The 25,666-nt window shown below is 41.2% G+C and overlaps 1 protein-coding gene across 3 annotated transcripts in view; it reads right to left on the bottom strand.

The window, feature by feature from the left end:
- The window catches only part of LOC115004518 (protein diaphanous homolog 3-like), a 167,192-nt gene that overhangs the window by 84,044 nt on the left and 57,482 nt on the right, over nucleotides 1–25,666 (bottom strand). For all 3 annotated transcript variants that reach the window (XM_029426166.1, XM_029426180.1, XM_029426174.1), the window contains 3 exons: nucleotides 8,188–8,283; nucleotides 6,508–6,602; nucleotides 1,903–2,004 (listed from right to left, as the gene is read on the bottom strand). In XM_029426166.1, the coding sequence (XP_029282026.1) occupies nucleotides 1,903–2,004; nucleotides 6,508–6,602; nucleotides 8,188–8,283 (293 nt within the window). The remainder of the gene's footprint in view (nucleotides 1–1,902; nucleotides 2,005–6,507; nucleotides 6,603–8,187; nucleotides 8,284–25,666) is intronic.

The following is a 25,666-nucleotide window of genomic DNA, read 5'->3' as shown; positions in this document are numbered from 1 at the left end:
TAGCGATAGTTTGCTGTCTCTGCTATATTTATTTCCATGAGTCTAGTATCAAGAATGTTTGCAATTGTATATTTTTTTTTATTACGTACTTATTCCACATATTTCTCAATAGTGTCAAAACAGAGAATGAAAGAGATGAGCAGACACGCAAACACACACAGACACACACACAGACACACACAAACACACACAAACAGGAGCAGAATCACTTGTTGACCAGTGCAGAAAAATAGCTTCAAATACACCCCCTGACTGGGGATCAGATCAGTCGTTTCTGCTTCCAGCGATTGGCCCCAAAAATCCTGATAGGAGCACTCTTACCGTTGGTTTACTTTACATTTCTCTCATTTTATCAGAAGTGTCAACAGTGAATTTAAAAACCATGCACCATAAAGTGTAAAAGCAAATTAATGTGAGTAAATATTTTTGGCAACTTCAAATAAATGTCTCTGTAGAGTGTAAACAACAATTTAAATCCTAGATGAAAGACTTTAATTCAAAGACGTGCCAATCATAAGGACTGTGACTACAGTTGAGCCAGCAGGATGCACATGCTGGTAAACAGAGAGACTCCTTCGATTTTAGGGATTGAAATGAAGTCTGTAAGTCATCAACCACGACTGATGTACAGCAATAACAACTACTGTACAGACTGTATAAAGTTAAACAGTGTAAAAATGCTTTAATGGAATTATTTGGAGATGGATTTAAATAAATACTCTGCTGGAAGATCAAGAACTTTTTTTGCTTTCTGACTTCTTGTCACAAAGAAACATTTAACGTATTCATGTACTACAGAAGTTGCACAAAAAACAATGACTACATTACCCTAGTGTCCAAGGCACTGGAAGCAATTTTACAATGCAATCAGCTCTATTCCTACTTAATGGTTCTATACTCAAGGCAAGGTTCAAATCAAATATGAGAATGGCAGACATGGAAAAAAGAAAAGATAAAATGCTCGTGTTTGCACAATGGCAAATTAAAAATTCCCTTTGAACCGGAGCTTTTCTGATAGGTGAAAGCACACAGGCCTCCTTAGGCCCACGCAGGCACAGAAGCGATCAACATTATATAAACAGGCTCTTCTTTGTTCTATGGCTCCCCGATGAACTATACACAACAGCTGAGCATGCTCTATTTTTCACCCCCTCCCCTCCCAATCAACCACTCAGTCACTGCATTCTCATTCAGTGATAAGATTCTCTTTCATGGGTGTTTACAAAATAGGTGGGAGCATTAGGGCAGAAAAAAGAAGATTATTCTATGTCTTGTCAGTAACTTGGTTGAAACACAAAATACACAAAAAGTGCTTTACTCCTCATGCATAATTCTGAAAAAAAAAACTCCTTTGAAAAGTCTTTAAGAAAACGATGCAGACATAATTAGGCAGCAGTGCTGCTCTTTAATGTGCATAAATTAGTGCCGCAGTCTACAGGTGTCTTGTCGCTCCTCTTAAGGCTTAAAAAGATTTCAAAAAGCTCCGGATTAGGATATTCATTTGAAAGTGCTCCGTGTGTGTGTGTGTGTGTGTGTGTGTGTGTGTGTGTGTGTGTGTGTGTGTGTGTGTGTGTGTGTGTGTTTGCAGGAAAGAGAAAAAAAGGAAGAGATATGATGCAAACACAAGACAATTTACATTACTATAACATTAACATAGTAATAAACCAGTTCTATAAAACTGTGTGTGCATAATCATGTTCTGTTCAACCACTTTATTCATAGTTTCAGAATTTCAACATAAAAGAGTATAATGTTAGAGATCCTGCATCAAAAAAAAAAAAGGCTACAACATTAAGAAAAATCTATTTTGTGATACAGCCATTGGGTACATGTTGTGAGAGCTAACCAGCTGGTGGGGTGTTGACACAGTGCGTGTGTGTGTGTGTGTGTGTGTGTACTCACCACAACCCCAAACTGCTCAGGCTCTGACAAATTTGCGTACTCGTTTTTATACTTGGCCAAGGCGTTCAGCTGCTCCTGCTCTGGTAGGTGCTTCACAAGGTTCTACAAAAAAGGAGCGAGGAAGAAAAGGAGTGAGACGCAGCATGGAGGAAAGCAGCATGGAGGAAAGCAGAGCAGAGAAAAGCAAGCGGTGTGCGTGTATTGAAAAATAGCCTTGTGATGAAGTCATGATGCCTGACACACTTAATTATATTAATTGTAGTTGGTATGGCATTATATCCTCCTCATTTTCATGTTTCAATGTTGAAAATGTGATGATCTAAAGTGTTAAAAAATTAATCAATTTGCCCTTGGGGGACGGGCTATATCTGGCTCTCAACAGCAATGTGGTTGCCCAGAGTTCATGCCTCCAGAGCAATTTGGTGTTTTCTTTGAATTTAATTCAGAAAGAGCCCTAGGACTACTACTTTGTACTGTGCAGCCTTGTTAAGAAATCTAACCTACTGCTGTTCGATTGCCTGTGTATTTGGATGAGTGTCAGCTCTGTTGATGAGTTTCAGTAAAAATAAAGTTTTGTAACTGCAATAAAATGTCTTTCATTATCAAACAGGAGTCTACATCCTTGGGGCTATTTATACGTATAATGAAAGTGATTGGGTTTTTTAAACAGCCAAAAGGAATAAATGTTAAATTATTTAAGCCATGTTGATTACATTGCCTTCTCCACTGAAATGAACAGCAATCTCAACAAATACTGCAACCATGAGGTAAATATGTTGGTCTGATGCATTTAAATTGGGTTGAAAATGTGTTCCCGATGCCTGGAGTAACAACAAATATTGCCACTTTTATTACCTGAGTTTAATGGAATTTGCCTTAATGACTATTCATTATTTGTGTATTTTAATGAACAATTATTGATCTAATTTAATTTTTTTTTAATGTACATCCGTAGATAAAGTTTGTTTTTGTTTATTTGTTTCAGCTAAGATTGCCCACTCCTACCCGGACCGATCACAGTTAATGAATCTAAAACCTCTAAAGGCATCACTCAACTTGGCCATCAACTTTTTACACTTTTAGTACAGGCTGATTTAAACTTAGCTTGACAAATGTACCCTGAATGCTTGCTTATAGTATACTAAGTAAGTCAATGGATGGCCTCCAGCTTGTAGAAACTGCTGCTGCCATGGTATTGACACAAACTACAAAACATGAGCACAATTTCCCATTCTAGCCTCCCTGTGTCCCTAAGAATTGATTTTAAATTGTCATTACTTGTTTGACCCAACCTACACTTGTTGACCTTCTCTGTCCTTACACTTCTGCTGGTACCCTCCAGTCTGCCGACCAGTTGTTACTGACTGTTCCCAGGGTCAAGCTGGACACAGAGAGGAGTAGTACATATGCTGCCAGGTCTCAAAACCTCGTAAACAGCCTCCCTTTCAAAGTCAAGCCAGCAATGTCAGTTTCCTATTATAAGACTCAAAACATATTTCCACAAATGGTCTTTCTATCACTTTTACTTTTTTATTCATATTATTACATAATATCTCTTCTAAACTATTAAATGTAGTAGAGTAAAAATACCAAAACTGACAGCTGTAATCATCAGCCAATATTACGTCAGATATCCGTTTTTTCATATATAGCAGAATCTGCCCAACAGAAATGCCAAGGACAGGTATTTTAGAAACGGCGTCACCATTACATGCTGTACATAGGTGTGTCACCTAAATCACCAAACGCTACAAGAAGTAGCAATAGCTAACAAGTCTTCCCTTGATAAAAGTGATTTCAAAATGAATGCTGGTTCATTGCACTGCTTTTGAGAGAGAGAGAGAAGGAAAGACAGACAGACACTGTACTTGCTTTGAGTGTGTGCTATTCAGCTGGCAGCAAACTGAAATGTGACTGTTAAGCAACTGTTGCAAGCAAAGTAATACAAAAGAAAAATGTATTCACAGATTGCCTTTCCATACCAACTGCTTCAACACCTGTTGTACTGTAGGTTTTAAAGATGCCCGATACATCTAGAACAGTCTCTCAAAGAGTGGTCCTTGAGCGACCGCTACTGGTCCTTGAGCGACCCCTAGTGGTCCGTGAGCGACCCCTAGTGGTCCGTGAGCGACCCCTAGTGGTCCGTGAGCGACCCGCTAGTGGTCCGTGAGCGACCGCTACTGGTCCGTGAGCGACCGCTAGTGGTCCGTGAGCGACCGCTAGTGGTCCGTGGGCGACGGCTAGTGGTCCGTGAGCGACCCCTGGTGGTCCGTGAGCGACCGCTGGTGGTCCGTGAGCGACCCCTGGTGGTCCGTGAGCGACCCCTAGTGGTCCGTGAGCGACCCCTAGTGGTCCGTGAGCGACCCCTAGTGGTCCGTGAGCGACCGCTACTGGTCCGTGAGCGACCGCTACTGGTCCGTGAGCGACCCCTAGTGGTCCGTGAGCGACCCCTGGTGGTCCGTGAGCGACCGCTACTGGTCCGTGAGCGACCGCTACTGGTCCGTGAGCGACCCTTAGTGGTCCGTGAGCGACCCCTAGTGGTCCGTGAGCGACCCCTAGTGGTCCGTGAGCGACCGCTACTGGTCCGTGAGCGACCGCTACTGGTCCGTGAGCGACCGCTACTTGGTCCGTGAGCGACCGCTACTGGTCCGTGAGCGACCGCTAGTGGTCCGTGAGCGACCGCTAGTGGTCCGTGGGCGACCGCTAGTGGTCCGTGAGCGACCCCTGGTGGTCCGTGAGCGACCGCTGGTGGTCCGTGAGCGACCCCTGGTGGTCCGTGAGCGACCCCTGGTGGTCCGTGAGCGACCCCTGGTGGTCCGTGAGCGACCCCTGGTGGTCCGTGAGCGACCGCTACTGGTCCGTGAGCGACCGCTACTGGTCCGTGAGCGACCCCTAGTGGTCCGTGAGCGACCCCTAGTGGTCCGTGAGCGACCCCTAGTGGTCCGTGAGCGACCGCTACTGGTCCGTGAGCGACCCTTAGTGGTCCGTGAGCGACCCCTAGTGGTCCGTGAGCGACCCCTAGTGGTCCGTGAGCGACCGCTACTGGTCCGTGAGCGACCGCTAGTGGTCCGTGAGCGACCGCTAGTGGTCCGTGAGCGACCGCTAGTGGTCCGTGGGCGACGGCTAGTGGTCCGTGAGCGACCCCTGGTGGTCCGTGAGCGACCCCTGGTGGTCCGTGAGCGACCCCTGGTGGTCCGTGAGCGACCCCTGGTGGTCCGTGAGCGACCCCTGGTGGTCCGTGAGCGACCCCTAGTGGTCCGTGATCGACCCCTAGTGGTCCGTGAGCGACCGCTACTGGTCCGTGAGCGACCGCTACTGGTCCGTGAGCGACCCTTAGTGGTCCGTGAGCGACCCCTAGTGGTCCGTGAGCGACCCCTAGTGGTCCGTGAGCGACCCCTAGTGGTCCGTGAGCGACCGCTACTGGTCCGTGAGCGACCGCTACTGGTCCGTGAGCGACCGCTAGTGGTCCGTGAGTACATTGGTAAAATTTCACTTTTGAAAAAGAAAAATGTATTCACAGATTGCCTTTCCATACCAACTGCTTCAACACCTGTTGTACTGTAGGTTTTAAAGATGCCCGATACATCTAGAACAGTCTCTCAAAGAGTGGTCCTTGAGCGACCGCTACTGGTCCGTGAGCGACCCCTAGTGGTCCGTGAGCGACCGCTAGTGGTGCGTGAGCGACCGCTAGTGGTCCGTGAGCGACCGCTACTGGTCCGTGAGCGACCGCTACTGGTCCGTGAGAGACCGCTACTGGTCCGTGAGAGACCGCTACTGGTCCGTGAGCGACCGCTACTGGTCCGTGAATACATTGGTAAAATTTCACTTTTGAAATGAATATATTATAAGTTTAAAGTGTTTCTCAAACTGTTTAAAAATGACTAGCATAGAGCGTAGCATAGAGTGTAGCATAGAGCGTAGCATAGATATAGCGTAGCTACGTAGGTTTGTTTTACGATCTTACGCCATAAATGATCTGCACATTCAATTTGAGCACGTGAAAATCCACAGAGGAAGTTTTTGTCGCACTAAACGCGTGCATTTTACGTATCTCTCAGTAGCAAACGATCTTGCTGTGGGTAAGTTGCTCTGTTCGCTCGGACATAAACTCAGTAATAAATGTAGTCTACGTTTCATATGATGTGTAAAATCTATCAGCATTCACCGTTTAAATCGCATATGAATGAAATGCTTGTAGAATCCGATTTAATGTGTGAACGAGCGATATAGAGAAGGTCACATAAAGCTCATTATTAGGCTGTCATTTGTAATATAATGTTGGAGTGGTAAGCAGGCCTATTGTTTTTGGATATTTGGGGAGTTAGGTGGTCCGTTTGAGAAACACTGATCTAGAAGGTAGACGACTAACCAAGGCCGACAGAGATGACAGAGTCGGAACGTAAACATAACCAACTGAGCAGCACTAAAAGTATACTTCCAGCCTCAGAGTAAAGAGTCCCACAATGTAGGTTGAGACGTTTCAATATTCTTTAAAGAACTAGGTATGTGCACATCTAAGTTCGTTTGGTGGTCAGTACAAGAAGGGCATCTACTACCATCAGATCATTCTAAAGCTCTTTTTTATTTATGTAAAACTTGCCCTACCTGGATCATAGGTTCACTGAGTTGCTCCTCATCCACCTCCACTATCATCCGACGGATTTCCTGATAAGGCATACGGAAGGAACCCAAGAAGATGGCTACAGAAAAATAAACAAAAGATGCAGCGGTAAATAAAATAATGATCAGTAAAGTTGTAATTTCAGACAACGGGTTATACATATCAATAATAGGAAACAAAAGAAAGAAATATAAAAAAATAAACTGTTCAAGGTCACATGAAGTAGAAACCAAAGAGAAAATTAAATTAAAGATACATCAGTTCATAAATCATCCAGACATAAAACCGCTTTAGAAAAAGCGATTTGAAAAATTACACTGATTTAGCAAGCATGCGATCATCAAGCAAGTGGTACCACTCGGGACTGAATGGCAAATGTCTTGTGGGTATACGTCATTAGTCTAGCCAGGAGTACCATCAGAAATACCCCGACAGTTAAAGGTTGTGGGTCTAGGATTTGCATCATGCGATGCGGAACTTTCAAGATTAATGGGAATATTTGAAGGTAAAAACTGTGCTATGTGTATAATTTAATATCCTAGCGTGTAAGGGTTTTGTATTTGAGTCTGGTGTAAAGTGTTTCAGACATCAAATTAACATGAATACAGTTGAACCAGGAATAACTCTCTTTATTATAAAAATTGAAATATAAGACCAAAAACATAAAAATAAAAAAACATTGTTACTAACAATTACTGAGGTGACTTTGGGCAAAGTCTGGGTACACAGTAATCAAACAGTTCAAGATAAAATCAACTGACTGCATACATTCAATGAAAGTCTGACTGACGAAGTCGCTCTTCTCCTGTTAACACGTGTCAAAATGTGATGCAAGGAATCTCTGTAATTGGCAAAATTGAATTCCAACTCCTTACATTAAAAATAATGCACTCCATCAATAGTGACTGTATCAATAAAGCAACCGAATTAAAACACCACATACTCATTCTCAACCTCCAACCAAAGTGTTTAGACTCTTTAACTCCTACGGTGGAACACATAAACCCCCTACCCTCCTTGTTTCTCTCTCCTCGTTCCTGCTCTATAATTTCCGCTGTGATTTATTACTGTTACTGGGCTGATTAGTCTCATTTCTTTTAATACATGAAACAAAGGTCACAGCTCCCCTTGATATAAGCCAATGAGGTGCTAAAATCTGGGAGTGCTTAAGAGATCAGCTGGATCCTCATTAATGCAGTGTGCTTTTAAAACGGTCATTTTAAGACCAAGCATGCATGCGTACATTTACGTTTGTGTGAGTGCAAGTGTGTAAGAGAGAGCATTTTTCCTCCCGTTTCTTCTTTCCTTAATGGGTGCTTAACATTGATAATTAGCTCAGTGTGTTATTGAAGAAATGAGTCACAGGAAGCACTGGCCAGGTGTTGTCTTGCTTTAATTGTTATAGCAACAAGCAAAGGTGTAACTCATTCCCTTCCAAAATGCTCCGGTCAGTTTATAACATGAAAGGAACATCCAATAAGGGATACGGAAGGTGACTTAAGTGAGATAAAGGGGAGAATTAGAGTGCAAAGTGTATCGTGAGGAGCTGTGGAGGCTGGAACGGCAGACATGCCCTGTATACTGTAACATCTGGACACATAGACGTTTATAAATCCAGTCCTTGGTTGGGTGGAGAAGTGGGCTGAAAGGAAACAAATACTTACATAGATTTTGTGCAATCTTAGGATCGAGCACCTTGAGCTCTTTAATTCTCTTCTTTATGGATTTCTTATCCTCCAGATCCTCCTCTTCCTTTTTGGCTGATGAGGACAGAAACACTGAATTATTATCAACACCCAAAGGTAACATTTACACAAATGGATGCACTTACTGTATTGCTGACATATATATGACACACAAATTTAGATAGAGTGAGATTATGAGATGTACATATATTTTTCCAGTGTCCAGGTACAACATAAGGAGAAAGTGACTGGAATATAGAGATTGCCCAGTTTATTTTTATTTATTTATTGCAGTGTGATACTGTAATCATTTGATGTTCAATTCAAATGTTGAATTTCAACAACAAACATAATTTCTGTTTCTTTTTTCTTTTGTGTGTTTACATATCTTCCTAAATGAACTATGACACAGTTGGTCTCGACAGAATTGCTTGCTGCTAGTGAAGCATGGAGAACGGGATTATGGGAAAGTGTTGTGATGCACTGACAGAGTAAGGTATGGGTGAGCCATGGCTGTTCCATAAACACAATGTTGGACATACAAATCAGGTCAAAGGTGAAGGTAAATCTGTTCTGGGTGACAGAGGCAGGTAGGTGGGGTTGTGATAGTGCTATTGGTAGATAGGAAAAGTGTCATGAGGTCTGCATTACAAACAACAAAACAAACAAAACAAACAGAAAACAAGATATACACACAACCCTCTTGAGCCACACTCACAAAGAGAAGTTCATGGTTGGTTTTTAATTATTTAAGACACCAGATTAAGAGAACAAAACGTGCATCCCAGGAGTATGCTGGGTAATTGTCTGGTGCTGTAATTATGGTGTGTGTGGTGAGAGGAGAGAGGAGAGGAGATGAGGAGAGGAGAGTAGATGAGGAGAGGAGAGGAGAGGGTAGAAGAGAGGAGAGTAGAGCGTAGATGAGGAGAGGAGAGTAGAGCGTAGATGAGGAGAGGAGAGAGGAGAGGGTAGAGGAGAGGAGAGTAGAGCGTAGATGAGGAGAGGAGAGGAGAGCGTAGATGAGGAGAGGAGAGAGTAGATGAGGAGAGGAGAGAGTAGATGAGAGGAGAGGAGAGAGTAGATGAGGAGAGGAGAGAGTAGAGGAGAGGAGAGGAGAGAGTAGTTGAGGAGAGGAGAGTAGATTTATGGATAGGAGGATATAGTAGAGTAGAGAAGAGTATTAAGCGTAGATTTTAGTAAGGAGATATTATAGGATATTCGATAGTAATGATTATCTAGTAGCTGTATTACTAGGATATTCTGATAGGATAGAGTATAGAGAGAGTATCTTCTGTGAGATGGAGATATTATATTATGAGATGAGATCTTAGATGATAGAAGAGTATGAGATCTTATCTTATCTTCTTCTCTACTTCCATTTCGCTTATTAGTATATTATTGATACTATTATGAATGTAGGAGATTGCTATATATGATCTTTTTCTTAGTATAATTATATTATCTCTTAGACCTTAGCTAGGATCTTATTTCTACTTAAGCTATTAATTAGTAGATCTATCTCCCTCTTCTATATTATCTTCTCTTCTCTCTTCTCTTCTTAGATTCTATTATATCTTCTCTTCACTTCATTCTCTTTCTACTTCCTTTCTTCTTCTTCTCTCTTCTCCTTTTCTCCTCTTTCTCTCTTCTCTTCTCTTCTTCTCTTCTCTTCTTCTCTCGTCCTCTCTTCTCTTGCTCTCTTCTCTTCCTTCTCTCTTCTCCTTCTCCTCTTCTCTCTTCTATTTCATTCTCTGTCTCTCTTATTTTCTGCTCGTCTCGTACAGCTTCTGTCTCTTCTCTAGCCTATTCTCTCTTCTCTCTTTCTCTTCTCTCGTTCTTCGCTAATTCTCTTCTTCATATCTTCTCCCTTCATTCTTAGCTTATCGTCTCTTGTACTTCTCTTCTCTATTCGTCCTTCTGCGCTGGATTCGCGTTCGATTATCGGCTCTTCTTATCAGTCACTCTTATCTTATCGATTCGAGTTTATTCTCTTCCCTCTTCTCTCTTCTTATATTCTCCTTTCTTCGCTTCTGCTCGTGCTCTACTAATTAAGGATCTTATATCTTCGCTTCTCGCTAGCTCTTCTATTCTATTCTTCTATTCTCTCTTCTCTTCTCTTCTCTGCTACATATTCTATATTCTCTTTCGGAGCTCTCTCCTCCTGAGATAGTCTTCTCTGCTCCTCTTCATCTTATCTTCTCTTAGCTCGTATCTTTCTCTTCTTCTCTTATCTCCGCTCTTCCGCTCGTCTCTCTTCTCTTCTCTCTTCTCCTCTTCTTCTCGTCTCATTTCTATTCTCTTCTCTTCCTTCTCCCTCCTTCTCTTCTCTCTTCTCGCTTCTCTTCTCTTGTCCTCTTCCCCTTCTTCTCTTCTCTTCTTGTCTCTTCTTTTTTCTCTTTATCATATCTGTCCTCTTCTCTATTCTCTTCGTCCCTTCTTCGTCTTCTCTATGTCTTTTTCTCTTTTCTCTTCGACTTTCTTCCTCTCTCGTCTCTTCTTCTCTTTTCTCTTCTCTTCCCTTCTCTTTTCTCTTCCCTTCTTCCCTTTTCCTTTCTTTCTTCTCTTCTTGTTCGGTCTCTTGCTCTTCCCATGCTTCTCTCTTCTCTTCTTCTCTTCTCTCTCTTCGCTTCTTCTCTCTCTTCTCGTCTCTCTCTTCGCTTCTTCTCTTCCGCTTCTCTTCTTCCTTCTCTTCTCTGCTGCTCGACCTAGCGGCTTTCTCTTCTTATCTTCCGCTTCTTCTTCTTCTCGGATCTTCTCTTGAGGAGCTTCTTCCTGGTTCGATGTCTCTTCTTCGCTTCTCTTTTCTCTATCTTCCCTTCTCTCTTCTCTTCTTCTCTTCTCTCTAGAATCTCTTTCCGGAGAGAGCTAAGAATTCTTCCCAGAGTAGAGAGTAGAAGAGAGCTCTTCTCTCGAGTGAATGGTGAGTAGAGGAGAGAGTCAGGAAATTATTCTCATGCATAACCTTCTCTGTCTGCTATGATCTCTTCTCTTCTTCTCGATATTAATAATTCTATTCTTGATCGTCTCTTATGCTCTTCTCTCTTAGATGCTGTCTATTTACGATTTCTTCTCTGATTCTCTCTATCTTCTTATACGTATATCTTCTCTTCTTCTCTCTTCCTTAGTCTATTCTACCTTCATATTCTTGTCTCTTATCTTCTTCTGCTTTTTCTCCTGCATGATCTTCTTCTTGAATTCTCTCGTCTCTTCGGATGTTCTTTATAGATTATATTCTGGAGAGTCTAGATCTCTTCTCTGAGGATTGCTCTTCTATCTTCTTCTCTTAGATCGTCTATACTTCAATTCTCTCTAATCTTCTTAGATGCTTACCTCTCTCTTAATCTTCTTTCTCTTATTCTCTCCTTCTAACTCTTCTCTGATCTTCCCTCATCTCTATCGTCATATCTCATTATCTCGTTTCTTGGGTGTATATCATCTTTCTTCTTCTCTTCTCCCTTCTCTTCTCTCTTCTCTCTTCTCTCTTCTCTCTCTATCTTCTCTTCTAGCTTCTCTTCTTCTCTCAGTCTCCTCTTCTCTTCGATCTTCTCTTCTGCTCTCTCTCTCTTCTTGATATCTCTATATTCTCCTCTGTACGATCGAAATCTTCTTCTCCTTCTATTTATTCGATGATCTCTTCTATTCTTCTCTCTTCTCCTTATTCTCTTCTCTCTTCCTTAGAAGTCTCGTCTCTCTTCTTTCTTATCTTCTCATTATATTCTTCTATTCTCTCTCCTCTACTCTCTTTCTTCTCTTCTCTTCTATCTTCTCTGTTCTCGCTTCTCCTTCTTCGCTCTTCTCTGCTGTCTTTCTTCTCTTCTCTTCTTCGCTTCTCTTTCTCTTTTCGTCCTCTTCTCTTCTTCTCTGCTCTTCGGCTCTTCTCCTCTTCTCTTCGCTCTTCTCTCTTCTCTTCTAATCTCTCTTCGTCTCCTTCTCTCGTCTCCTTCGTGCTCTTACTCTTCATCTTCTATTGCTCTCTTCTCGTATCTCTTCTCTTCTCGTCTCTTCTATCTTATAGTCTATCTATCGTCTCTTCTCTGCCTCTCTTCTCTCTTTACTTCGTCTCTTCTCTCTTCTCTCCTCTGTCTCTCTTCCGTCTCTTCTCTTCTCTTCTTCGCTCTTCTCTTCTTCTCTTCGTCTCTCCTTCTCTTTTCTCTTCCTTCTGTCCTGCTCTGCTTCTGCTGCGTTTTTGGCTCTTTTCTACTCTCTTCGTCTCTTCTCTCTTCTCATCTCTCTTCGTCCTTCTTCTCTGCTTCGCTTTTTCTCTTTTCTGATTCGATCTTCTCTTCTATCTTCTCTTCTTGCTCTTTTTTCTCTCTCTCCGTCTCTTTTCTCTTACCTTCTTCCCCTTACTTTCTTTCGTCTTCTTCTTCTTCTTCTCTTTTCTCTTCCCTTCTTCTCTCTTCTCTTCTTGGTAGAGTAGTAGATGTGGAGAGAGTCTATTAGGAGAGGGATAGTAGATAGGAGAATGGTATAGTCGAGAGAGGAGAGTAGATTAGGGAGATGAGAGAGTTCGATTCAAGGAGATTCTCTTATCTCTTCATTAGATTCTTATTTGATAGAGTAGATGGAGGATGAGTAGAGTATTATATTAGTCTGTCGCTTCGTCTCGCTTCTCTTCTGTATCTTCTCTCTTCTCTGCCCTTATCTTTTCTCTTCCCCTTCTTCTCTTCTCTTATTCTCTCTTTTGCTCTGTTCCTCTCTGCTTCTCCTTCGCTCTTCGCTTCTGCCACTTATCGCTTCCTCTTATTTTTATATTCTCTTTCTTTCCTTCGTCTCTTCTCTCTTCTCTTCTTCTCTTTTCCGCTTATCTACTTCTATTGTCGATTCCATTATGACCTTGACGTCTTTCTTTCTCCTTCTTCTGCTCTGTCCTCTTCCCTTCGTCTTCTTCGTATATTATCTAGATTCTTCCGACTTTTTACTGCTCTTCTCTTCTTCTCTTCTCTCTTCTCTTCTTTCTCTCTTCTTCTCTTACTATCTTCTTCTTAGTCCGATCTTCCTCTTCCATCTTCTCTTCGAGATTCTCTTCCTCTCTTAAGCCTTCTTCTATTCTCTCGTCTCTTCGTTCTCTTCTCTTAGCTTCGTCTCTCTCTTTTCTCTTCTTCTATTCTCTCTTCTCCTTACTGCCTTCTCGATTAGATTAGGAAGGAGAGAGTGATTCTCACAGGTAGAGAGTAGACGAGGAGAGGAGAGAGTAGATGAGGAGAGGATAGAGTAGATGAGGAGAGGATACAGTAGATTCTTCTCTAGAATCTTCTAGTATTAGGATAGGAGATAGGTAATTAGGAGAGAGTATCTGAGGAGAGGATTAGAGTAGATGAGCTCTTCGTAGATGAGGGAGATGAGGATAGGTAGATTAGAGGAGAAGATTCTCTGATGAAGAGTAGATTCTTGAGTCCTACATTTTATGATCGGATTAGATAAGTATATTGTTAGTCTTCTCTTAGATTAGGATCTGAGATCTTAAGTTATTAGTATTGGATATTATATAGTATATGCTGTAGAGGATTCTCTCTTCTCTTAGTATCTTCATCTTCTCTCTTGAATTAGAGGTCTGAGTTATACTTCCCTTCTCTTATCATCTTCTTACTTATATCGTTATATTAGTATATTCTATTAGATCTATCTCATGCCCTTCTAAGTGAGCTCTCCCTCTTCTTCTCTTCTCGCTTCTCTTTCTTCTCTTCTCTCTTGCACTTCTTCTCTTCTCCCCTTCTCTTCTTCTCTTCTCTCTTCTCTTCTTCTCTTTCGCTCTTCTTCTTCTTCTCTCTTTCTTCTTCGCTTCTCGCTTCGCTTCTTCTCTCTTCCTACTTCTTCTTCTCTATCGCTTCCTGCGGTCTCGGCCTCTCTTCTCTGCTTCGCTCTTCTCTTGTCTCTCTTCCCTTCTCTTCTTCCTCTTCTCTCTTCTCTTTTCTCTTCTCTTCTATTCGTCTCTCTTCTTCTCTCTTCTCTGCTTCTTTTCTCGTCGCTCGTCTCTTCTTCTCTTCTCTTCTCTCTTCTCCTTATGCGCTTCTCTTCTCTCTTAGTCTCTTCTCTCGTCTCTCCTTCCCTTCTCTTCTCCGTCTCCTTCTTCTCTCTTCTCTTCTTCTCTCTGCTCTTCTCTCTTCTCTCCTTCCATTCTCGTCTCTCTCCTCTCTCTTCTCTCTTCTCGCTTCGCTTCTTCTCTTCTCTCTTCTATCTTCCCATTCCCTTCTCTTCTCTCTTCTCTTCTTCTCTTCTCTCTTCTCTCCTTCTCTTCTCTCTTCTCTTCTTCTCTTCTCTTCTCTCGTCTCTCCGTCCCTTCTCTTCTCTCTTCGCTGCTCTTCCTCTCTTCTCTCTTCTCTCGCTTCTCTTCTCTCTCTTCTCTTCCTTCTTCTCTTCGATTCTAGAGTATCTTCTATCTCTCTTCTCTTCTTCTTCTCTGCTTCTCTTCGCCTTCTCTCTTCTATCTTCTCTTCTTCGCTTCTCTCTTCTTGAGCTTCTCTCTTCTCTTCTTCTCGTCTTCGCTTCTCTAGTCTCTCTTCCCTGCTCCGTTCTTCTTTCCTTCTCTTCGTCCTTCTCTATTAAATCTGATGAGGCGCCTTCTATCCCCGGCAACCCACAGGAAATTTATTTCTGCTGTTCCACATGGGTCTGGTGTTCTTCCAGGGATCCTGTACCTAATTAAAAAGTGAAGAGGTATGCTGGGAGCTCTCGCAGAGAAATAATGTTAGCATGTCCACAAACATGCACACATACAGTAAAGCTGACCTCACACAGAAATACACAAAACACGACAACACTGAGCTATCCTTGGACTTACGTGGCTCCTCAGTTGGAACATTCTCCTCACAGTCTTTCAATGTGTGAGAGAGGGGAAAACGCAACGGACAGACAAGGAGGACAATGGAAAATGTGCACCATGGAAAAGAGAGAAGAGAGAGAATGAAAAGATAAAAATACATTTTCACAAGACTGCACCCTGTCTACTGCAGTGTGAAACACGAAGAGGCTCAAGTAAGGAAGGACCAAATACACTATAAAAACTAAATAAAAAATGGCTGAATGTATAAACAAGTAGAAAACAACTAAATCAAATAAAAACTGGAGAAAAAGTTTTCTAAATATGTACCTATTTTATTCTGTAATCACAAACATCAAGGCCATCAATAATGGAAAATGTAATACTTTTGGGTTTTGGATGGTTTGTTGGACTAAATAAGTCATTTGAATATGTCACCTTTTGTAAATTGTGATGGGCACTTATTTTTTGTTTGTTTTCTGACATCAAACAAACAATTCAACTATTAATCTAGAAATTAATTGTCATATTAATCAAGAATAACTTGTTATTCTTGTTGTTGTTGCAGGATATACATGTCATAATATAAATAGTTTCTAAAAACGCCAGGCATATTTATAAAAATTATACATAAAAACAATGTATTTCCAGTACAATAAATTTTCCAGTAAAAATATTTTGGATTTGAATAATTCAGTCAGTGTTGGCACTATACTTTCCAGCTTCAATAAAGTGTTGAAACAAGAATAGATTATGCTATATGATATTGTCATACAAGGTTACAAATGTATGTTCTAACATTTCATGGTTGTTAACAGGAGCATTTAGTTAACTGACATATACAAAACCATTGTAATTGCCAACAGAAAGAAACCCAAATTGGTCTAAACAGACTTGAAGGACAGCAGTCAGGTTGCATTATCTACCAGTATAACAATGTTGCTTCTATTGTGTACAACCTTCCAACTACTTGTGTAAATATATTCAACAACTATGTGAGGCACTGCACTTTAGATTCAAGCATGCAGAGTGCAGAACAGCACTTACTGAAGAGTACAAAAATAAAAAGGAACCCATGTTAAATTATAAAGCATGAATGAAATCAATAAAATGTCAAGATGTCAAAATGTACCTTTAAAACCAGCGGGAATGTAATCTTGAATTTGATGTTATTGGGTATTAGGATGCAATATAAGGAGCAGGCCTTCAAAAGCCTCCAGCTTACTGCATTAAGATGTTGTATTGATCTACTCATCATAACTTATAGCTTCACAGAATCTCATTTATTACACCAACACACACTGGCTCGCTCTCGAACACACGAGAAACGTACAGTAGCAGAGCATTAACCACCTTGTTTCAGTGCATATAAACATACTTGACTGGGTCCTATAATCCATGAATCATTCTCACATAATACTGCAAGGGCTGCATCTATCTCAATCACATGAGAGATAGTGATAACACGGAATATAGCACAGACACGCACGCACACTCTCTCACCGAGCTGCCCCAGGTGTTATCAGGTAAATCAGCTAATTGGAATGCCCCATTCCAGAATCACCCCCAATCTCTCTGGCCTTAAAACAGCTCTTCTTAAGGGAAGCCTGCTTATTATACATCAGCCAATTATAATGTCCCGCAAGGGGGTTAGAGGTCACTGGTTAATCAATCAGAGGCAGTGGCGACTGTTGTAGTTATCAGATTGCGGAACCCTAACCCAGGAAGTGGGGAAGATAAGGATACACTTATGAGTTCAGAGCAGTGGGGAGTCTGCGTCACATCACAGGTCGAGCAAAAGTAGGAAAGAAGCAAGGGACACAGCGTAGGTGAGGTAAGACTCCAATAGATATGTTAAGCTCTAATGGCGAACAGGTTGGCCGATGTTAATTTGTGTGACGAGATATAAGTTGTGTCCGTTTAGAGAGACAAAGCGATTGAGAATCAGAGAGTAAGCCCGATATAAAGATATAAGTTACAAACGAAGCCATTGAATAAAACCCACAGTTAACATCACATGTTGGGACCAGATACCGCAAAAAAGGGAGAGCGGGACTCCATCACAGGAGAGGAGAGAGCAGCGCTTTAAAGACAGACACCAACACTGAGTCAGCGGCCTCAATTGAAAGGCTCTGCTCTGCTCTGCTCTGCCACGGCACACACGGTGCTAGTCGCCTACCATCAGAACACTTTCGAGTTCAGGTCTCTTAATGGAGGCCTGTGATAAATGTCAATGGCGATGGTCTGACTGTGGACAAAGTATGAGGAGGAAGGAAAATAGAGAATAAAGAAGGACTCTCAGATATTATTTTACCCCCAGTGTAGTATACTTCCGGGAAATAACGTATTTTGCAATATTCACACAATAAAAAAAAACAAAGAAACAAAAAAACTTATATCAATTAGTGTTCATGTCTTTTCTTGAATGAAAAAACACACAGGGTTTTGGGACTAAAAGAAAAGGCATTTGTATTCTCTTCTTGAGAAAAGAAAAACAATGTTTAGCTGCGGGGGTCAGACAGGGACGCAGAGCTAGAATATTTAAAATGTTATCTATTCCTCTCACTTGTAATAATTCTACTGACTGGTTTTGATCCGATCTCTGCCACAGTTTAAAGGCACTTGACGAAAATATGACATGTGTAAAAAGTGCGCGCACACACACACTCTTCCCAAACAGCAGCACTTCCCACAAGGCAGTATCAGTGAATTGTGCCGTCAAAGCACTAAAGGGGATGGTGGATGAAATAAAACTGCTGTGAAAGAGCATGACTGATGCTGTACATGACAGGCAGACCTCAGAGACAAGCAAGTAACACCTCAAATCCCCCCCACCCCACCACACACACCAAAATCTGCTCTTCCATCTCCCCGGCCCTGTACACTCACACCAGCACTTCATCTCATCAGGATAGATTTCTAATCAGCAAAAATGCCTTACTGGAACTGCCCTTCTTTTTGCACACACACACACACACACACACACACACACACACACGAATGTCAAATGGGAAAAAAAATACACTTGATAACTAATACTAAAATCTAAGAAGTTACCAACAGGAACTCCTTACTGTCCTGACTTGCTGTCAGTAAGGAACTGACAGCAGTGTGAGTGCGAGAGGCAAGAGACGGACGCTGTAGTGTGCGTGTTATTTTGGCCTGTCATTTTATCCAATATTTGTCCAAGCAGCTTACTTCCTACGGAGATATCGCACACTCTACTGACTTCTCTCTTGATGAGACTTCATTATTTATGGCATGTTCTAGTTATACGATCGTCTCCCCCTGAGAAGAGAGACACACAAGCACACAGCGAGTGGAAAGTTGAGAGGGCAGCAGCCTTCAAAGGGTAATTAAATCACTGTGTTGTTTCCAATAGCCAATCAAGGCAGCCATGCAGGTAAAGTTTAAATCACTGCTATTAGGGGAGTTTCTGTAGCAGGGATAATACGCGGGGCTCGCAACTCAATGTGCAAACACCAGACACACACACAAGTATGTAATACACACACCATTGCCTCAAGCTAAATCCACTATGAGACATCTGATGCACAGGAGGGGGGTTGTCTGCAGCAAGTGAACAAATCCACCATTCCGACACATCTGTCAACTCTACAGTCAACAGAGGGGAGACGAACAGTCAAACCAGCTGCGTGGCTTGACTGTTGACTCACTGTATGGTTCTGATGCAGCCAAGTCCTGAACATCAGTCAGCCTGATAGAAAGCACAAGAGACATCCAGAACGTCCAGCAGCTACTTGGACTATACACACCTGCCCTCACCTTTCTCTCTCCGCCTTAGCACACTCCACCACCCTGACTAGCTCTGACATGACGGCTTGACTGGTGTGTTTGCACACGGACTATTCCCCTCCCATCCGGAGTTGCGGGTACCAGTGAGTGCGAGACAGAGAGGGAGATCAGAGTAATGAAGTGTGGAGCTGTGTTGTGAGTGAGCTAATCAAAGTGAACCATGCAGGGCCACCTCTCCCTGTGATCCAGACTAGATGACCCAGGGCCATAATTAGTCTGAGACTTTCATTCTGATAGCAGCAAATTAACAGACTTCATTAGGCTTTTCTCTCCTCTCCTTCTCTATCCCTGCTGTACCAAGATCGTTTCTAAATCTGAAAGCACTAGATTGCTCCTGCATGAGCTTCAGAGTCTATAACATGCCAGTCAATTGCTCTGCACAAAGACACTAACATACCCTACAGGGGAACACGGAAGTACACGCATTTAAAAATAAATTCACAAATCTTGACTGAAATTGTTGACGCTAAATCAAAAGATTTATAATTGATTAGGAGATTCTGTTAATCACCATGTACTGGCCTGTGGGGGGGTGAATTTTACCGGTGCTCTATTCTCAGTGGAGTAGTGCCCTCTAAAGGCCTCTTGAAGACCTACTGATGGCCTCAAAATGTGTGTGCATGCGTGAGTGCTAGAATGAGCATTTTCTGACAACTCTGTCATATCAGGTATGAAGCATTATTATCTCCATTTAATTTCACTATGTGACAACACCAGTTCCATCTGAACAGTTGTTAAGCCCACCCTAACATTTCCCAAGTCATCAAATGGATTGATGGCAGCCCAAATCATTTGTCTCTGAAGTCATTTGCCATTTTTCTGTTTTTCTCCCTGTTCTGTTGCAAACATATCCGCGCCCATCCCTTCAACACTTGCCTCCACTCTGCATACACAAACCTACATGTGTGGATGAAAAATCACCGGAGAAAAAATAAAGTCACGAAAGCAAATATGTTTTTAACGAGCCAGCCCATTACTTTGGTGATATGAGAACATAAAAACACAAATTGGTAATAAATTGAGGTGGTGATGCTTGAGAAACTGAGGCAGAAAAAAAAGAGGAATACAATGAAGGAGAAAAGGAAAGCTGAAAAACAGAAAGAGGTTAACCTCACAAAAAAAAAGGGGGGGGGGGGGGGGGGGCACAATGAGAGAGTGCATGTGTTTGTGTGTGACCCTACCTCTAATCAGAATGTGGGTGAACTATTTGAAAGTATACATGAACATTGTAGGCTGGACATGGTTCATTGTGTGTACTATGTGACCAGACCTTCCCTTTTAACAACAACGAAAAGAGCCTTTAATGATTATGCATTTGATGAGATCTCTCATAATGGCACAACATTTCTGCAGCCACATGAAGTCATTAGAGAACTAATGGTGTTCTTCAAAATGTCACAGCAAAAGCATAAAGAGACTTAGAGAAAAGGAGGAAAGAGAACAAGAGAGATGGATTGAGAGGGAGAGAAAGTCCATTTGATGTGAACAGACATATTCCAGTAGATAGCAATACTAACTACAGGACGGTATGAAACGGACATCCTGCAGTTATCCTCCGATACTTAGAGTGATGGTTCTTCTTACTAACTATGAGTCATTTTAGCAGCTAATTCTATCTCCTGCCCTCAGTAAACACAACAGTGAACAAAACAGGACACACTTATACATTACATTTGTATGCTGCTGAGATGATTATGAGAATTGGGTAATTTAAATTGTGAGCTCAAGACAACTCAAAGCATAACTCACGATACATATAAAACTTTTGACTAAGTTGTATGAATATGATATATATGTTGTATTTATATTTTTTAAGACTACCTAAAAGACCTCCTACTCCTCGTTTTTTTCATCTTTTCATCCCCACCTCCTCTAGTCCTCGATATCTTCATAATTCCTGTATGAGGTGCCCACCAACGTCCACATCTACTTTTGTCTCATTGTAAAATGAGAAAAGCCCACCAAGTTCTCCACACAGCAGACCACAACAGCTATTGCTATTCTTAGAAATACACCCACCATTGCATTCAAGAGACCTATTTACTACCACTATATGAATATGTTAATTGTCTCCACTGTAGAGATGTTCTGAGGGCTAGTGAAGCCGAACACACAAGAAGCATGGGTTTGAAAGACGAACCCGTTCTCATTCCCAACCCGTCACCTATGGACTCTTGGTCAGGAGGCGTCACTTTATAAACGCACTGTGTTGCCCTTTACGTTAAAAACGGTGACTCTCCACTACGTTGCGGTAAACATATGGTTAAAGACAATTTAAACAAAACCACTTGGTTGGGTTTAGGAAAAGATTGTAATTTGACAAAACAGCAGTCTCCTGGGGTGACGCTCCCATGTTTGTTTGACGCATCTATCCTCCCCGGAGCATCTCGTACAGTCGTCAAAGGGTGCCTTGTGAGTCGGTATCACACACACACCGAGGAACGTGACATTACGTTGCTATTTGACAACCTTTGAATGAGACCGGGACTGTATTATGTGTAAAGATCATTTTGAGTTTGACAAGTCATGACAAGCCATCAGCTCTGACGGTGGTCTTTACCTCCACATGGGAGCCGTCCCTTCATCATGTGCGCTCCTGAACCACATACATATCAGTACGAGCTTGACGCCTCCTACGCACAAAGAACGAAGTAATCCCCCAAATATGCTTGTGCAAACTGATGAAAACCCAAACGAAGATGATTCCCACCAAGGCCATTATAATTTACAAGGAAATGGGCCGTCTAATTCTCTTTTACAGCATGCCGGCATTGGGAAGAGAGCTCGTCTTTCCTCAACGTTCTCTTAGACAGGGAACATTGATCTAGAGAGCATGACATCCACTGAGAACACCGCCGTAATGCCACGGCACGAAACATAAAAAAGGGGGACAATTGTGAAGTATCTTGTTGAAGTTTTGAGTACCCATGCCCTAACTTCTAAGTTCTAACAATTTCCTCATAAAAAATGTACTTATTGCTTATGCAGCTTTCATGCTGAACACCACACTGTACTTTTACTAGCTTAAGCATGGTTGACTGTGACTCCTAACACGTCAAAACAAATGGATCATGATTAAGTAGTCATAAAAGTCAAAATCCATCATTAAACATCATTTGAATAAATGATATACCTGTACAGTATTAAAAAAAAAAAATGCTCATCAGGAATACACTAAGCGCTACGTATCCAGCACATGAAAACCTTTAATAACTGATCTATAGATTTTAACAAACAATGTAAAAAACACTTTTCCATGTGCCATAATTGCTTTGTAACTATTGATTTAGTACTATAATTTCACCCGGGTAGTGCAGAGGTATAGCGAGGTACATTCCATTACTGTCATTAACTGTATGTTACCCGCTGTGTTCTTCACAGCTTCTTGGCCACAATTCTGTAACAATCAAAGGCTTTCCTTATCAACAACATTTCATGTAATGTATTTATTTTACAAAAGAAAACATGTTGGCGTCGGCCTCCATTGATATTTAAAAATGTCTTAGTTATTATATTTCTTAGGGATTATTAGTATTTATTATAGGAATATTACAGACCTGGAAACGATAAATCGAGGTTTTTAAAACAAGTATTGTGATGTATTTTGATCCCCATTAACTGTTACCATTACATCCTGGTGGATACAGTTTAAAAAAAAATTATTGGCTACACGTTATTAACAGTCAGTAAAATCCTCCTAGAAATGTGTTTGCTATTAAGATGTTTGTATAAACATTTTGTAAGGACTGAGATAATAACCAATAACTATGTATACTTTATTTAGATTATTTAATTTCCACTGGCTCTAATGTATTTGATCATACTCGGTGTGTGTTGCATGTACACATACATGTACGGATGACTCATGTCTAAAGTCAGATCTATAAACACTGGTGACAATTGTGCTCAGAACCAAATGAGACAGAACTTTGTTTGTTTGCATCAATAAATTGAAGCCTCGTTCAATTACAAAATATTCACAAAAATAAAAAGACAGGCTTTAACGGAGTAGCTAAAAAAAACTTTTAACATAGTTGTTATTTTCCTTTTAACACTTGCATTGGCCAACACCCTTTCTACATTATTCTAGCTCTCATCTTGCAGTGGTGTGACTTTGGAGTAGAGGTAGGTTATTAGCAGATGCCTGTATCCTGGAGAGAAATGGCAAACTGATTTTGTGATCTTTGAGAGTTTCGTCTAATTGGATGTTATTTATTAGCTGAAAAGAAGCCTCGGGAAAGGGCAGCTCTCTTCATGTTGTTGCTCATTTCCCCAACACTATGGCGATGAATCTCCCTCTGCCCTCTCTTGATAAACAAAAACAGATTGAGAGAAATAGCTGGGGTTTTTTTTCCAGATGTCAATTAACATACAGCTACTTAGACCATGAATGCAAGTACCAGGAAAATATATCCTTTTAGTAAAATGTAAGTTTGACAAGTGCATTTATATCCACATATTAAAAAATAATATTCCAATGCTGATAAACAAATTGGATCCTTACACCAGCAAAGGCCTTAAAAACATTTTTTTCTAATAATGTATCAACGTCAAGTGGGAGCAGCGTAGCTGATATGAGCAACTACACGTGTAAATGTGCGCTGCTGGCACATAAACCCAGTTATTAAAGCACCAAACCCTTTATATTCAAGTCTCTCTCTGCCGTATACAGTATTATTACATGGAGATGCTTGTTTAATTAATGCTGTAGGAAAGAAACTGTAACCATTTAATGATATAATATACAGTAATAACAATAATCCAAACAAGGTCCAAATTGAATAGCCTTTTAAAATGTATGTATGCTTATGTATGTATTATATGTTTGTTTAAGAGGCCAAATACTAAAGAATATTTAATAAATAATGAAAATAAGAGAGGTTATCGAATATACTATATATTGGTCAGACGCATCAAACAGCCAAGTACTGCACTCTCCATTTAAAGGACTATGAGCAAGTCCCATTAAATGAACCAAAACACCAATGAATTCATCCTAACATGAAGTGTGTGTGTAGCCAAAGCCTGATATAGCCTATCGTGTAAGCAGCCCCATTAATATGCTCCATCCCATTTTAGTTGTCACAGAGAGCTGCACTTTTTTATTTTGTTTTATACCCCAGAACAAAAACTGAACAAAGAAAGGCAAAATGGATGAGAGGCGGCGCTCGACTGGCTTGTTTCCGCAGGAGGCCTTTTATGTTAATCTTAAAGAAAATAACCTCACCGCTGGTAAAAACTGAATTTAAACAAAAGCGCATAAAAGTGAGACGGTTTCCACATATCCCTCAAATCCCACCTGCCAGTGTCTAAAACATTCTGTGATTTTCATCCTCTCTTGTAGCAAACACCCACAGGAAAGCGTTGCTGCTGTACATGTTTTATCTCCATTTATTGACACTGATGATCTCAAAGAGCTTCTCCGGAGGCCATTGGTGAAATCACAGAAGCTGCTGAAAGTTCCTTCTCTGCGTCCACTCACTACATTTGTTTTGTTTCTTTCTACCTTGTTTCACTTTTCTGTTTCAATATGAGGAAAGGCTGAGTCAAAAAAAAAAAAGAAAAAGTGATGTTTTCTCTCTTGCGTTTTCAATTGTTAGTGATGAAAATATTGCCTGTTTATTACTGAGGCCACGCAGCCACTCAAAGAGGGGAACACTCGGGCTGGGAAGCTTCGTGTACATCACAATTTAAATGTGATTCAAAACTATGATTTTTGAAAAACAAGCTTCAATAGGTCTTCTTTTCTCATTCCATTTCCTCTACATAATGGTTCGTTTTAATGAACCACAGGAAGGTTCAAGTTATACTTTTGTAAAAGGGTCAATTTGGATTGCTAGAAATTATATCTATTAGTCAATGATTAATATGAATTATACACAATCTAAACTAATTAGTTATTTTTAAAACTCATACAGCCTCAATTATATGCAAACAATTGAGATGACGTAAATAATAGAAGCAACCTCAAGAGGTCACACAATAACTCCACATGGTTGAGGTTGCTATGGCAATACATGAACCATGGACTGCAGCGGTGAACAGAAGAAGGCAACAGGAGTCCGACAGCCACAAACTGGAAGACTGATCAAATGACCTTGAAGAACATGTACTGAACATACTCCAGAGCCGCTTCACCATGTTCAACTTAACATGTCATCGATTGTAAAGTTTTGTCTAAGTATCAACACTCCCATAGAACCTCATTTGTGTTACCATTACTAATTAATAACTAGCCCGATGGCCTTTTATTTAAGGTCATGAGATAAACATCACGCAATAAGTAAAGATGATGAAAAAAATAAAAACAGAAATGTCACTAATATCAATTAATTACTTTCACTGCTAAAAGCTTACAGCAAGGCCAATACAATCACCTGTCACTTTAAGTGTACATAATCTGCACAGACCACACAAGATCGAGTGCAGACCTTTTGTCTCCCCCCTCTGGCAGTGAGCGTAATTACACATACTCTGTCCACACACACACACACATACACACACACACACACACACACTAAAGACGGATGCCTGCAGGTGGGCTCACCGCATCTCCCTCACACCCAGTGTGTTTCCTCGCCATTGATGGATTTTTATTTTAAAACTTCCTCTGAACTTTTATTTAGTTATCTAGAGCATCCAGAGACTGTTCTTGGACGCTTCTTAGGATTTTCCGACATAGCTTCTGCGAAACTCCTAGCTGCTGCTCTGTCGCTATTGTCTCTCGCCGCCTTCCTGACCCCTTTAGCTCCGGCGCCTGCACGGGAATGTCACCACTGACACTACAACGTCTGTATACTGTCAAACACAGAGGCTTCCCTGGCGCAATAGGCCTAATCAGCATTGTGTGAACTTGTGTGGCAAGAGTTTGAATGTAACAAA

This window comes from Cottoperca gobio, chromosome 3 (genome assembly GCF_900634415.1).
Source record: "Cottoperca gobio chromosome 3, fCotGob3.1, whole genome shotgun sequence".
Lineage (NCBI taxonomy): Eukaryota > Metazoa > Chordata > Actinopteri > Perciformes > Bovichtidae > Cottoperca > Cottoperca gobio.
The sequence above is the reverse complement of the archived record's forward strand: the minus strand, read 5'-3'. Positions and strand labels throughout refer to the sequence as shown.